Raw genomic sequence first — 15,333 nt, 5'->3', positions numbered from 1 at the left:
TCCCAGGAACCACACTGAGCGTCTGTCCAGGCCTTCCTGTTGTAGTGAAGGGCTTGGTTTCCCGGTTAAGTGAGGAAGAGGAAGGGGGGGCAGGAGGAGGGGCAAGAGCTGTGAGGAGGTCCTTGAAAGCCTGCTGCAAGAGGTGGAGACTCCAAGAGGGTGGTCTTAGAGCAAATATGGAGACATGGATTTCAAGATTACTAGAGAACATTTTTCTTTTTAAACCATCATGATGTAAGCCAAATATAAAATACATTTAGCAACCGTTTGTGGGAAATAATTATTTATTTTAAAGATCTCAGAAGCTTTGTGTTAATGGACCATCCAAACCTCGATTTTCATGAACATTCAATGGTTACCAGTTTCAAGACAGGCATGCTGACCTGTAACTTACATTTACTAATGTTTTTATCATCCTTTTCCATATGCATTTTTAGATCCTAGAACATTAATTTAGATGACAGAGAATCCATAAAAACTTAGAAACTGACGTGTTGGGTTTGTTTTCATGTAGTTCTTGTCTACAGAATAATACACTTCCATGTACTAATGTATCTGTAATAAATTTATTAATACATTGGTATTACCATTACCTATTTTTGTGTTGGTATTAAGTCAGTGTTCTTGGGTTATTACATAATAATAGTCGAATAACACAATCCCAATGCTGAGATGGAGGTTATTTTATCTAGTTAAAAATAGAAAAGTTATCTTGTCATAGATTAGAAAAGAATCTAATTTATAAATATCTACAGTCTCTGGCGTCTACTGGGCCATGTTTTGCTTTGGCTGCATGCAGGAAGTGTTTCTGTCCTGTTCTAGACTTCACCTGACACAGAGGTAGTCTGTCCCGAAGTTTCAGGCCTTCCTTCCACCCTAGTAGTAGGGGACTAGGGTCTTTGAGTTTGCAGCACTGCCTTTATAGCTACTTAGCCTATCATTTTTCCAAAGCTTGCACCAGAAAGAGGTGGCAGGGTGGAAAGCATGTTATGTGAATTCCTTTTCCCTTAGGTCAAACACCACCACCAACTTTTCAATTGTAAAGATCAGGATTTCTCTCATGCCCCATACAACCACATAGACACTTAGTGCCTCCAAATCAAGGTACAGGCTTCATCACTTTTCACGACTGAAGACTCTTTCTAAGAAAGCGATTCATGTTGTAAAAAGATAATGTGTTTCGTTTCTGTGCCAATGCACCTGAGCCCACTGGAGACAGCAGCGTCCAAGACTGCTGCAGGTGCATGCAGCGATGCCTGGCTTCCAGGCGAGGCCAGCCAGGGGGGTTACTCATCGTCTGTGCCTCTAGAGCCTCCACTGGCTCAAAGCTCACAACTGATAGGGCAAAGCAACGGTTCCCAAACTTGAGTGTGCTTTAGGATCACCTGGAGGGCTCCGCACAGCATAGCCCCGCCCCCACGTCTTCTGCTGGGGGCTGAGTTGAGACCGCAGGTCTGAGGCTTGTGCTCTGAGAACCCCTGTCATAAACGTGCTGAGTCATCCCAAGATGATGTGGATACTATGATGTGGGTTGCTCAACAGCCAGGAGGAGTCCATCCTGGGCTCATGATGATCCCATGGTGCTCCCGATTGCCACAACAGAGCGCAGGAGAGTCCACACAGAGCATTTCCTGTTCCTTTTTAATTCCTCTGCTTTCCCATCAGATAGGTACCCATACTTGATATCGCAGTCCTCGGCCCTCTTAAAACAGTATTTTCCTCCCATCTTATTTCGGTACAGTATTTTCCTCCCTCTTACTTGGGTTCAGAGAAATGGTTAATCCTGAGAGAGGAAGCCAAGAACTGAGTTTGGTTAGTTCTACAAAAAATTCTGACAGTCTTAGGCACAGTCTGGTCAGACAGTTAGACCACTGCTTCCAAGAAGAAATGGTGCTTACTTGTAGAAAACTAACCATTTATTAAATTTTCCTCTTATTTTAAAAAAGATTTGTCTATTCATTTGGGAGAGAGAGAAAGAGAGCATGTGCTTATTTACTCATGTGAGAGGGCGAGAGAGAAAATGCTCAGGCAGACCCCATGCTGAGCACAGAACCCAATACGGGGTTCTATCCCAGGACCTAGGGGTCATGACCTGAGCCGAAATCAAGAGCTGGTGACTAACCGATGAAGACACTCAGGGGCCCCAAAACTAATCACGTGCTTTAAAGAAAAATGGTCTGTCCTGTAAGATGGAGGGAACGAAGTGGATGTGTCTTGCCACTCCCTTCACTTCCCTCTCCCTGCAACAAAGCATCAGTCCTAAATTCTCTCAGATTTTTTTTTTCCTCCCTCCAATTTCAACAATTAAAAAGAAACCAAAAGCTTCTAGACTCTGTCCTGGTTCTTGGCTCATTTGCCCTCACAAAGTCACAACATTAAAAGGCAATAATCCATTATTTTTTCTATGCCCCACGTCCAGTGATTAAAAATCTCTACCCTAAATAACACTGCTCTCAAGTGCTCAGTTTATCACACTTTTTCTAAAAATTTCGGTCATGGAGTGATTCATCTTTTTTTCTTAAAACAAGGGAAAGAAGACAAGAGCATGATGAAGTAAGAGGTGAGTTTTGAACTCACACTGGAATTGGGGCCTGAGCACAGGTCTGGGATCAGCACAGTACATTCCAGGAGATTTGGTTAAGTAGATACTGATGCGTGTGATGATGCCACCAAAGCCTACTTGTCCTACCAGGTGCCTCCAGAGACACTTCTCAGCCTTCAGAACAAGGACCTCAGAAAAAAAAGAGATGGGTCCTAACCCACCTGTTTCATGCTCTAGTGAAGTATCAGTGTTTATCAGTGAGACGTGGCACAGTTTCCTTTCCTCCTAAGTGGCTTTGGGAGAGCCTGCTCTGAAGGTGGCTAGACCTTCTCCATCTCAATCTGCTGGTGGTAGTGCCGAGCCTGCCGCTGGCCAACATTCAGCTTGTACACAGAGCTCTTGTGTTGGCACTTACGGTGGCCCCACACGGCCCCCACGCCTGCCAGGAGCAGCAGCAGACATAGGACGGTGACAATGGTGGCAATGACAGGGCCCCTGCTGAGGCTGGGACACCCATCCCCTACACATGATTCCACAGTTGGAAGAAGCTCCTTGCTTGCACCTGGGCCGGGGCTTTCCTGTCCCAAGAAGTCCTCAGACAGTAGGTATGGGAAACTATCCTGGACCTCAGGAGCAATGGTTTCCCCTGGAGTCTGGCTGGCTGCCATGACAGTTGAGGGACTGTGATTTGGCAACTGTTGGACAGCAGTTGTCACTGTCCCCAGGGTAGAGCTGGGGAGTTCATAGGGTAGTGTGGCCATGGGAGATGTCTCTGTGGCAAAGCTCCAAGGAACAGTTGACTGGTACCTGGTCAAGTCACCATCTCCCATGCTGGGATTCTCAGTTTCAGACACATTTCGGGGTCTGAGAGCCAAAGCTTCTACATCTAGTGTTTGAGATGGAAGAACTGAACTATGGGTCATGTCCTCACTTGGTGTGATGGAGGTACTCCTGGGGTTCTTAACTTCGACAGGAATGGGCTGATTAAGAGTAACTGGAACTCTTTCTTCCAGCCCTACTGACCCATCTCCCTTGTCCCCATCTTCCTCATCCTCCTCCTCTTCTGACTCTATCTTCCTCCAAGCCCCATCCGTCACAGGGTAACCATCTAACCAGGACTCATCACTGCTGCTCACCATTGGGTCCCCGGTCTTGCTGTCAGTCCTGCCCAGAAATGGTCCTGAGGGACCATGAGTGCTGCTATAGATCACCTTGGCTTCAGGTTCACCCGGAGCTGCTGTTAGGCTACTATGGTTGTCTCTAGCCAGAAACTGCTTTTTGGAGCCATCATTCATCTCCTTCTGCAGCCCAGGCTTGTGAAAATTCTCAGCAGGAAACCAGAACAAGTACTTCTGGTTTAGCTGGGGTCCTAGAGAGTCTGTGGGGACACTGCTTCCCGCGATGGACAAGCCTGTAGTTGGCACAAAGGCTGTATCCCGGGCTATGCTTTCTCTCCCCACAGAAATGGAGACCAGACGGTCCTGTTTTGAAACCTCCTCAGGGGCCTCTCCTGGACTTCTGTCTTCTTCTGCCTCTGTTCGGGAATCCTCCATGAGCTCTCTAAAGGACATGGATCTGTCATCTGGGAAATTATCCTCATAGTCAATATGTGCCTCAGCCACATCTGGAAGGGGAGAAGGAAAAACTTCATTAGGTCCAAGGTTACAGAGCCAGGAGAGTAGAACACAAGAAAAGGAAATAAAAAGGATAAGGACTGTTCTAGTCCATCTGTTCTAGATGAAATAAAGCTGTCATTCACAGATGCTATGACTGTGTATCACAAACAAACCCAAAGACTCTAACTATAAACTGTTGCAATTGATACATGGGTTTATCAAGGACATGGGGTTTATTGTCAATGTAAAATACCAACTGTATTTCTGTATACCAGCAATATACAGCAACAAAAATTTTTAAAAAACACTATTTGCCATAGCATTAGAAAAACCAAACACCTAGGAAAAAAGCTAACAAAAGATGTGCAAGACTTGAATGTAGAGTGGTATGGAATATTGCCAAGCAAAATTAAAGACCTCACTAAATGAAGGGATATAAAATGGTTAAGCTGTCAACTCCATCCAAATTGATCTCTCCAGACTTAATACAACCATAATAAAAATCTCAGGCATTGACAAGCTGATGCTAAAACTTATGATAATGCAAAGAACCAAGATCTCTTGAAATCTATAAAATTTCAAGATTTACTCTAAAACTGGAATACTTTTTAAGACCATGGTATTGGGGTGCTTGGGTGGCTCAGTTGGTTAAGCAACTGCCTTCGGCTCAGGTCATGATCCCGGAGTCCCGGAATCCAGTCCCACATTGGGCTCCGGGCTCCATGGGGAGTCTGCTTCTCCCTCTGACCTTCTCCCCTCTCATGCTTCCTCTTACTGGCTCTCTCTCAAATAAATAAGTAAAAAATCTTAAATAAATAAATAAGACCATGGTATTGGCCCAAGGATAGATAATTGGATTATGTTAACTTTAGGAACTTGTAAACTCATGAAAAGAGTTAAAATGCAAGCCACAGACTTGAAGATATTTGTGACACATACGATTTTCAAGGGATTCCTATCCAGAATTCATAAAGAACTCCTCCTACAAGTCAATACTAAGTAGGCAGATAAGCCATATCTGGCAAGATACTTGAATTGGCGCATAACAAAAAAGACACCTAAGTAGTCATTAAAAATGTGTACAGATGCCCAACCTTATTAGTAATAGAGATATGCTAACTACAGGCATAAAAGTATGCCATTCCATAGCACCACAACAGCTAAAAGTAAGCAGACTTACAATATCTAGTGTTAACTGATGATATCTAGTGTTTGGGCATCAAAGGACATGTACATGAATGTTCCTAATAACCCAAACCTGGAAACAATTCAAATGTCTATAAATTGCAAAACTGATATAAATCATAGCATATCTGTAAAAGGAAAATCTGTACATCAATGAAAATGAACCGACCATTACTTCTGACAAGGACTTAGATGAATCTCACAGTCAAAATGTGGAGGAAAAGAAGCCAGGCACAAAAGAACACACTTTGTGTGGATGGACTCTGGGCTTTCCCTACTCTCAGTGAACTTTGAAAGTCAAGTCCTAATGGAAGTCATAGTTATTAAAACAGAAAGGCTCCCTATGACACTGCAGTATAGTAAGAAGTATATGTTTAGTCTTTGTCCCTGTCCTGGCAGGTTCCTGGCAGCTCCTAAAACCCTTGGAATTTCCTAAGCAACAGGGGTGAGATCACATCTTTTGTTATTCATAAGGAGCTCCTTTCAACCTTACCTGACTTTATGCTAATGAAGTCACCCCTAGATGATGTCTGGATGGTGGCTGGTTGCCAGAGGAACCAACCAATCAGAGCGTGGGAAATTGAGGCCCCAGCCTCTGACCTCTGAGGAGGGGTAAGTGGGTGGAGTCCATCACCAATGGCCCTTATTGAATCTATCAGTTGTGCCTAAATAATGAAACCTCCATAAAACCCCTAAACTACTGGGTGCAAAGAGCTTCTAGGTTGGTGAATGTATCCACATCCTGGGAGGGTAGCTCAATGCAATTTCATGGGGACAGAAGCTCCTGTACTTGGGATCCTTCCAGACCTTGCCCTTTATATCTCTACCTCTAGTTATTCGTCTGTATTCTTTATAATATCCTCTATAATAATTGGTAAAGGTGAGTAAAGGACTTTCCTAAGTCCCGTGAGCCTTTCTAGCAAAGCAATACACCTGAGAGGATGGGCATGAGAATCCCCAATTTATAACTTTTTGGTCAGAAATACAGGAGGCTCAGGATGGAGGATTGGTGTCTGGAGTGGGATCAGTCTTGTGGGACAGAGCCCCTAACCTGTGGGGCTCACTAACTCTGAGCAGTTAATGTTAGCATTGAATTACATTGTAGGACACCTAGCTGGTGTCCAGAGACTTGGAGAATTGGTTGTTGGTGTGAGAAGTGTTCTATGGGAAGAAATAGATCTTAGTAGTCTTCACTCTTCACTCTGGAACTTGGAAAGCACAAATGCAAAGAGCTTCAAAACCAAGGTCTAGATAAAGTGCTGAGGTGTCATGCGGTACATTCCTGGGCTCTGAAAGTGGATTAGTGGGCATATGGCTTATTTCTTACAAGACTCCGTATTTTGCTTTCTGAATGCAAGTTATAAATAAATTTTAAAAGTCCTTTCTGATCTCCTAAAATTTAAGCCCATGTACTTTGTGTCTTCAGTAAAAAATGCAAAAACAGTGGATAGCAAACAAACATCTCTGATAAATGTAAAATGCATGTCATGTTTTATGCTTAGAAAAAGATAGCCGAGGGGCTCCTGGCTGGCTCAGTTGTTAGGCCACACAACTCTTGATCTCAGGGTTGGGAGTTTGAGTCCGACTTTGGGTGTAGAGATTAAAATCAGGAAGGAAAGAAGGGAGGAAGGAAGGAATGCCCTAGTAATTACTTCAGGGGACCCTTCTAGCCCATGATGTCCTGTTCATAGTCCCCAGACAAAAGCAGAGCCATGCTTAGGAGCATCACAGAATTCCAGCACAGGTCCCCAGGGTTTGGGTGGGTGGCCCCCTACACACTCATCGCTCTGTCATCATGTCTCATTCTCCACGGCACTGCCGTTCCAAGTACTGCTGTCACCTATTCTGACATTCAGCAAACGTCCCCGAGTGCCCACTCTCCATCTGACACTGCGAGGGCTCTGGGTCACTGAGAAACAGGACAAGCAGTCCCAGCCTTTGTGGAACATACAGAATGGAATTCCATGGTCCTGAGACCTACCAGCTTGAGTCACAATGTGTTTGTATGCACAAATTCTCACCCATCCTGCTGAATAAAGACTAGTTTTGGTACTTAAGTGCCATCTTTTCTTAAAAACACAACAAAATGAAATAAAGGCCACTACAACACAACTTTTCTCTAAAATAAGCACCAAGTCATACTGAATCCAGCTGGTCATTTAAGAAGGCCATTACTTACTCTCTGACCTTAATGTGGTTATACTGTTTGCTTGAATATGTGTGTGCTGATGGACTGCAGTAGGGTGATCACAAGAATGGCCACAATTCTCCACTCTTTCCTGCATCGAGTCCTTTTGCAATGTGACTGTGCAACTCTTCCCTTCAAGAAGCGGTGTCTCTTTTTCCTGCTCTCAAATTGGGACTGGCTTGTCACTTGCTTTGACCCACAGAATAAAGTCAAAGTCTCATATGCTTGCTCTTTCTTTCTCTGCATCCTGCCAGCTGCCATGTGAGTGAGCCTAGGACAGCCTACTGAGGGGTAAGAGGCCATGTGGAGGAGAGGCAAACTGTTCCAACTAAAGACCTCATAAACCGATCAGCTTCATCAACCTGGGGGAGGACCACATGCACGTGAGTGAGCCTGGTCAAAGGCAGAAGAATAAGAACAAGCCAGGTAAGCCCAGCCCAGACAGCTTACACAGAAAATTGTACCCAAATAAATGAGTGTTGTTTATGCCATTACATTTTGGGGGGTGGTTTATATGCAGAGAAAACTGACATGCTAGCCCTGAGCTGGCTCGAAGACAGGGACCAAGTCACTGTATCCCTACAGCTGAACTATATCCTCAGCCCAGCCCGTTATAGGAGTTCTTATAGGTATTTTTGAATGAGTGAAAGATTAACTGGCACTGGGAGAAACAGGAAGGAACACCTTCTCAGCTCCCAAGACTCTCCTGATCCCTGCCTCAAAATGGCTTAGAGCTAAGTTCTAGTGCCAGGAACACAGGGCTCAGAACACAAGAGGACTTTGGGCTCATTTCCAGTCTCTGAGGAGTTAATGACATATAACATAGACTCTTAGAACACCCCTGAAAGATGCCACCCTTGAAGTGCTACTTGAATACAGACATACACATGGGAGAGCAACACATACACATACTCACCTTTCACACGCAGGTGAGCATGACTCAATGCACAGCCTGGCCCATGAGAACACCTGTTCCCCTCCCAGCCCTTCCGTGCTGCCCCTGCACCCACCATTGTGAAAGGATGCCCCAGGAGAACTCCCTCCCCACTGCTAGCAGATTCATTGTTGTGAAGCAGGGAAGCGAGCTCACTCCACCACGATTTACCCTAATACAAAGAAACTTGGCATTTCACACATCTTACAGGTCATCTTTGCCTCAAATCTGCTGTATCCATCTTGTTTTTATTTTAAAAAACCAGACTGTCTTTTATGGCATTGCGGAAAAAAATTAATATGTTTGCAAAACAATATACATACATCAGTTGTCTCCCAAGTGGGGGATGAATACCCCTGTGTCCTCAGCTAGAACACATCCCCCTTTCATGATGGGGAACGGCAGGAAGCAGCTCTCTCCAAGACCATTTTTCCTCAAGAAGCTTTCCCCCACTTGAAATCACAGGCTATTACCTCATGCACGATCTGTAATGGAGGGCCTCTTACCACACATTATTTTACTAGGGAGTATTTCTTGATTGCCTCATTGTAGCCCAAGACACCAAACCATTGAGAGCCCACAAAAAGTTCTGTTTCATTCCATGGAACTTTGGTCACTTGTGGTTAAATTCTGACACTGCGTTTATTTTCTTTCAGGTCGTCTGCTGGAGCTCATTGACCGGTGGGTTTAAGAGCTAAAGAAACCCATGTTTGCAGAGTTCTGCCAGCGTGAAAGCTGGCAGGGGGCCCACGTGAAGGCGGGTGGTGGGTGGACGTATTCTCTCATGGTCCTCACAGCCATTGCCTTACAATCCCAGCAGATGCGAGCCCTGAGGTGGCCTGTGGTGAACAGAAACAAGCAATAGCCAAAAAGTGTGGCTGAGGGATACTCAGAATCTTCCAGTCCTTCAAGCTAATTGTTGCCTTGACTCATCTCTGAAACCTCCACCCGGGCTTCTTCCCTTGTCTTCTGCCTAAACCCTGATTCCATTTTCTCAGCTGCAGTTCCACACACTTGTTCTTCTGATGGCCCCTCCCTCTGCTCTGCTTTCTCTTTCTTGTCTCACTGCTCACATTCCAGACCACTTGACTATATCACCAGGGGCAGAAGCAAAGATGACCTTACCATTAAGATGGATTATATGCCAGGCTTGAAAATATCCAAATGGTGCAGCTGAAACAGCATCACATATTTTCTTTACCCTAAACCTTTCAGAATGAGAAAACTCCACATTTTTTAAAGTACGTGTGTGTGTGCACAGACACACAACTAGGCTTGTTGAATATGAATTTTTTAAAATGTGGAAACTATATTAAACATCAGGAGAAAGTTTTTACAAACAACCACCATGCATGGAGAAGGACATAATATTTTACAACGAAACTGGTTATCAGAGGAGAAACAGAAGTTTCTGGAGCAGATGAGAGAAGGGCAGTATGATGCCACTCCTAACCTACCCTTACCCTTCAAAAACTGGACCGAGCATTCAACCCAGAGAGAAGCCAAGCAGGTGAAGAAAACCAGACCAGTAACCAGCAGCAGGGCTGACTGTTCTTTTTTTTTTTTTTTTTTAAGATTTTATTTATTTATTTGACAGACAGAGATCACAAGTAGGCAGAGAGGCAGGCAGAGAGAAAGGAAGGGACACAGGCTCCTTGGGGAGCAGAGAGCCTGATTCGGGGCTCGATCCCAGGACCCTGGGATCATGACCTGAGCCAAAGGCAGAGGATTTAACCCACTGAGCCACCCAGTCACCCCAGGACTTTGCCTTGTGAAGGTAAAGTAAATCTCGGCATAGGACATTTAACCTTTCTCAAGAGAGAGCAGATCCCAGATGTTTTAAAGCAAACAGATAAACAAGCAAAAGTAAAACTACCTACCCCTTCCACTGAGTTGTCCCTTTCTAGCTACCATTCCCTCTTCTGGATAAAAGGAAGATGCATGTAAAAGGCAAAGCACCTAACTTAGAAGAAAAAAATGTATGGAACAGAATGAATTCCTCACAACAGCTTTATACTAATCAGAACTTAAAAAGAAAGTGAGTGCAAGAGAACAAGTTCAAAGGGGTGGTGGTAAGAGAATGTCATGGAAAGGGTGATTTTAAACTTCAGTAATCAAATTGAGGACCGACATAACATCATGGTAGAACTAAAAAATAAACAGAAACTGCAAGGAGTAGAATAGAATTTTACAAAACCAAGAAAAAAAACCTGAAGACTCATATTTAAGAGTCAATGCAAACTTGAGGCAGAATAAATTCATAAAAAATTACATGCAGGCACATCAAATTAAAACAGCTTAAAACCAAAGAAAAAAGAAAGTAACCAGTGAAAGCAGACATAAAACCTTCAAAAAAGGCCACAAATAGACTTAAAGCAACATTAAAAAAAAAAAAAAGAAGAAGAAGAAGAAAGCCAGAAGACACTGTGATACTTTAACATGTTAGAAGAGGGGCACAGTTGGGTGTTGCAGTTGGCTGAGCAACTGACTCTTGGTTTCGGCTCAGCTCATGATCTCAGGGTCATCATCTCAGGGTCTTGAGATCGAGTCCTACATGGGGCTCTGCGCTCAGCACAGAGTCTGCTTGGCATTCTCTCTCCCTCTTCCTCTGTCCCTCCTGCTCATGCCTGTGCTCTCTCTCTCAAACAAATAAAGCTTTAAAACAAAAAAGTGTTAGAAGAAAAGAACTGCCAACTTAGAATTCTTGCTCTGTGAAAATTTCTTTGCTGAAAGTCCCAAGATGTAGGAAAGAAAGAACAATGAAGCAGGTAAATATGGGGTGTGAGTTCAAGCCCTGTGTTAGGCTCTACACTGGGTGTGGAGCCTAATTTTTTAAAAAAGTAAAGAAGGAGATAAAAAGATCAGAAATTGGGGCGCCTGGGTGGCTCAGTGGGTTAAGCCGCTGCCTTCGGCTCAGGTCATGATCTCAGGGTCCTGGGATCGAGTCCCACATCGGGCTCTCTGCTCAGCAGGGAGCCTGCTTCCTTCTCTCTCTCTGCCTGCCTCTCAGTGTACTTGTAATTTCTCTCTGTCAAATAAATAAATTTAAAAAAAAAGATCAGAAATTAATAAAATAAAAATCAAACATACAATAATCAATGTAGCCAAAATTTGTTCTTGGAAAAGAACTACTGATTGGTAGATCAAAACATTAATAAGTACCTAGCAAGATGATTTCAGAAACACTTAGAGAGAACACAAAGGAAAACATCAGGAATAGAAAGAAGCATCACCACAGATCTTTCAGATGTTGTCAAAAAAGATAGTAACAAGATTATGGTAAATTTATGCCCCCCAAATTCTTTTTTTTAAGTTTATTTATTTATTTATTTATTTATTAGTAATCTCTACACCCAACATGGTGTTCGAACTCATGACCCCGAGATTAAGAGTCTGCATGTTCCTCTGACCGAACCAGTCAGGTGCCCCCCACCCCCACCAAATATTCTGATGAAATAGACAACATCCTATAAGAAGCTCTTCAAAAGTGCCACAAGAAGAGATAGAAAAATCTTATATGTCATTAATTATTAATGAAATAGAATTTCACTACACACAGAAAACTAGGCACAGGTGGCTTTGCCAATGAATTCTATCAAATATATAGGACTATAATTCCAATGTTTCATAAACTCTTCCAGAGAACAGAAAAAGAAGAAATACTTTCCAACTTATTTTATACAGCTGGTGTAATCTTGGTAACAAAACCTGGCGAGTACATGCTAAGAAAGTAGTTTTGCAGACCATTCTCACTAAAATAGATGCAAAAGCCATAAATAAAATATTGACAAATTGAAACCAGTACTATATTAGTATTGATAGACTGAATAATTAAGCATTATATTAAAAAGATAATCTATTACACCAAGCTAGGTTTATCACAGGAACTCATGATTGGTTTATTTGGAAAAAGGAGTTTCAGGGGCACTTGGGTGCTCAGTTGCTTAAGTGTCTGGCTCTTGATTTTGGCTCAGGTCATGATCTTAGGGTTGTGAGACTGAGGCCCATGTTGGGCTCCCCACTGGGCGTGGAGCTTGCTTAAGATTCTCTCTCTCTCTCCCTCAGCTTCCTTTCATCCCTCTCCTGCCCCTACTTGCTGTCAACAAGGTAAAAACCCTTAGGAATTGGGAATATAAAGAATTTTCCTTAACCTGATTTTTAAAATATATAAAAACTGATTTGGAAAAGATTATGATCACAGCCTGCATCACAGATGAACCTTGAGGATATTGTGCTAAATGAAATAAGCCTGTCACAAAAAGAAAAATACTGTCCGATTCCACTTACATGAGGTATCTAGAGTAGTAAAATACCCAGAAACAGAAGGGAGAAGGGTTGTTGTCATGGGCTGAGGGCAGATGGTTGTGATTTAATGGGTACAGAGTTTCAGTTTTGTGAGAGGAAAATGCTCTGGAGATCTGTTTCACAACAACATGAATATACTTAATGCTACTGAACTGTATACTTAAAAGTGGCCAAGGTGGTAAAATTTGTGTTCTGTATTTTTCATCACAATTTTTTAAAGGACTGGATTAATAATTAGACTATGTTAAAATTCTTTTCATCAAAGATACTATGGAGAAAGTGAAAAGGCAACTTACCTAGCAGAAGATATGAAAATTTCTGGTATCTAGACTCCTATAAAAATCTCTGACAAATCAGTATGAAATAAATGGACAATCCAGTACAAAAATGAGTGAGAGGGGCACCTGGGTGGCTCAGTCATTAAGCATCTGCCTTCCGCTCACATCATGATCCCAGGGTCCTGGGATTGAGCCCCACATTGGGCTCCCTGCTTGTTGGAAAGCCTGCTTCTCCCTCTCCCATTCCCTCTGCTTGTGTTCCCTTTCTTGCTGTCTCTCTCTCTGTGTCAAATAAATAAATAAATCTTTAAAAAAAAGAGGAAAGAAAAATGAGTGAGAGAAATGAACAGACACTTCATAAATGAGATATTCAAATAGCCAATAAACATACTGATAAGGTGCTCAACGCATTAATAATAGGGGAAATTAAAATTAAGTGTTATTATACCTATATATTGGAATGCTTAAAGTCAAGAAGACTGACAATACCAACTATTGGTGAGGATATAGGGCTCCTGGGGCCCTCATACTCTGTTGCTGGGAGCATAACTTGGTAAAACCATTTTGACAACTAGTTAGGCATTATCCATGAAAGTTGAACATATCCATACCCTTTGACTCTGCAATTTAACTCCTGTATGGTTAAGAGGAACACATGCCACACAGACACCAAAAGACCTGCACAAGAATGTCCTTATAATAGCCCCAAACTTGAAACAACAAAAATATTCATCAACAGTAGAATGGAATATTCCACAGCAAGGAAGAAGAATGAACTTCAGTTTCACGGAACAGCATGGGTGTATCTCACACACATGATGTTGGACAGAGGAAGTCATACCCAAGAGTATAGCCTTTATGATTCTACTGAAATAAAATTTAAACAGGGAAAACAGAGTTCATGGTCTTGGAAGTCTGGATATTCTTAGGAAGACAATGACTGGAAGGTGATGCTCAGAGTGTTTTATATAATTCAATAATATTACACATTGTTAAGCTGCCCCTCAATCGTAAAACAGTAAGTATCCCTTCTTCCTAGGATGGTTATACTTTGAAATATTTCAAGAAAATATTGTTTGATGTTATGCACGTGTCACTTACATCAAGCTGTAAGCCAGCTGCTGCTAAAAATTCCAATTAAGAATTCACAGTCCTCCCCCCTGAAAAAAGAATTCACAGTCCAGAGAATGGGAAGTTAGCATTCTCATCGGGTAACTCACCTCTGGCTGTGCCTGCTATGAGTACTTTTATTATCTGTACCTTGCGCAAAGCCACTGATATGCTCAATAGTGCCCCAAATATCTGAAATGACTATTGGCAAAATTAGTGGCATATTAACTACAATGATACATATGAGAAATGGGCTCTGATTCATAAAATGCAAGTTATTTATGAATGGGGATTGGCTAAGGATACTTTGGAGGCACTTCTCATCCTTACATGGACAGGATAACTCCAGTGTAGACCTTGATTGTGAGACTTAACCCTCAAATGATCTCATCTGGGACTCACATGTTATGCACGGGAATGATGGGAGTGGCACCCTTCTGTGCACTGGGTGCAACTCTCCAGCTCAAGGCCAAGACGCCCAGCTCCTCTCAGCCCGGGAGCACCGAGAACAGGAACTCTACCTTTGCATACCCTGCACACAGCATGGTGCTTGGCACACAGCAGACACTCCAGAAATGTTTGTTGAGCAAAGGGACGAGTGAGAGAAGAGACAAATGAGTGACTGGTAGAGACCATTTTGATAAAGCTTGATTCGGTCTGGAAGTCCATCAAGCTGGGCATTATTTGATTTGTGACCATAGCAAAGAAGAGTAAGGGAGCTCTGAGTTCCAGTACTAGAATGTCTGCTAAGTCCCTTTTCCTGTATAACCAAGCCAAGAACTTCATTAAATATGTCATGCAGTCAAAATCACCTAGAATGTGGGGAGTCTGTGAGCCATGTTCTCTTGCCACCCCTTGTTTTGCAGGAAACACTGGCTTCATACAGAGTTAGAGCCAAGGGTTTGGGAAAGGTCAGCACACTGTGGCTGTATGGGCGGCGGGGGGGGGGGGCTCCCTTGACTGGACCCTTACAATCAGTGTGATGGCATGAGTTCATGTGTATATGTGCATGTGTGTATGGACACATGTGTGCATGTGCGTGTGTGTGCAAGCGGGAAAAGCCCAGCTCTGTACCTGCTGAAGTGCTAGTTCTCTCAGCCTGCCTCAGCTGTGTCTACACTCCCCATAATCATCCAGCCCTCCTTCTTGCCCCCTCCCCTCTCCCACATGTTCCC

The 15,333-nt window shown here is 43.1% G+C and overlaps 1 protein-coding gene across 2 annotated transcripts in view; it reads right to left on the bottom strand.

The window, feature by feature from the left end:
• Positions 1-266: 266 nt before the first annotated feature.
• The window catches only part of SUSD5 (sushi domain containing 5), a 53,403-nt gene continuing 38,336 nt past the window's right edge, over positions 267-15,333 (bottom strand). For both annotated transcript variants that reach the window (XM_082725951.1, XM_082725950.1), the window contains one exon: positions 267-4,166. In XM_082725951.1, the coding sequence (XP_082582077.1) occupies positions 2,863-4,166 (1,304 nt within the window). In that variant the 3' untranslated portion in view covers positions 267-2,862. The remainder of the gene's footprint in view (positions 4,167-15,333) is intronic.

Source organism: Mustela nivalis, assembly GCF_964662115.1.
Source record: "Mustela nivalis genome assembly, chromosome: 1".
Taxonomy (NCBI): Eukaryota; Metazoa; Chordata; class Mammalia; order Carnivora; family Mustelidae; genus Mustela; species Mustela nivalis.
This window is presented reverse-complemented; position numbering and strand designations above follow the sequence as displayed.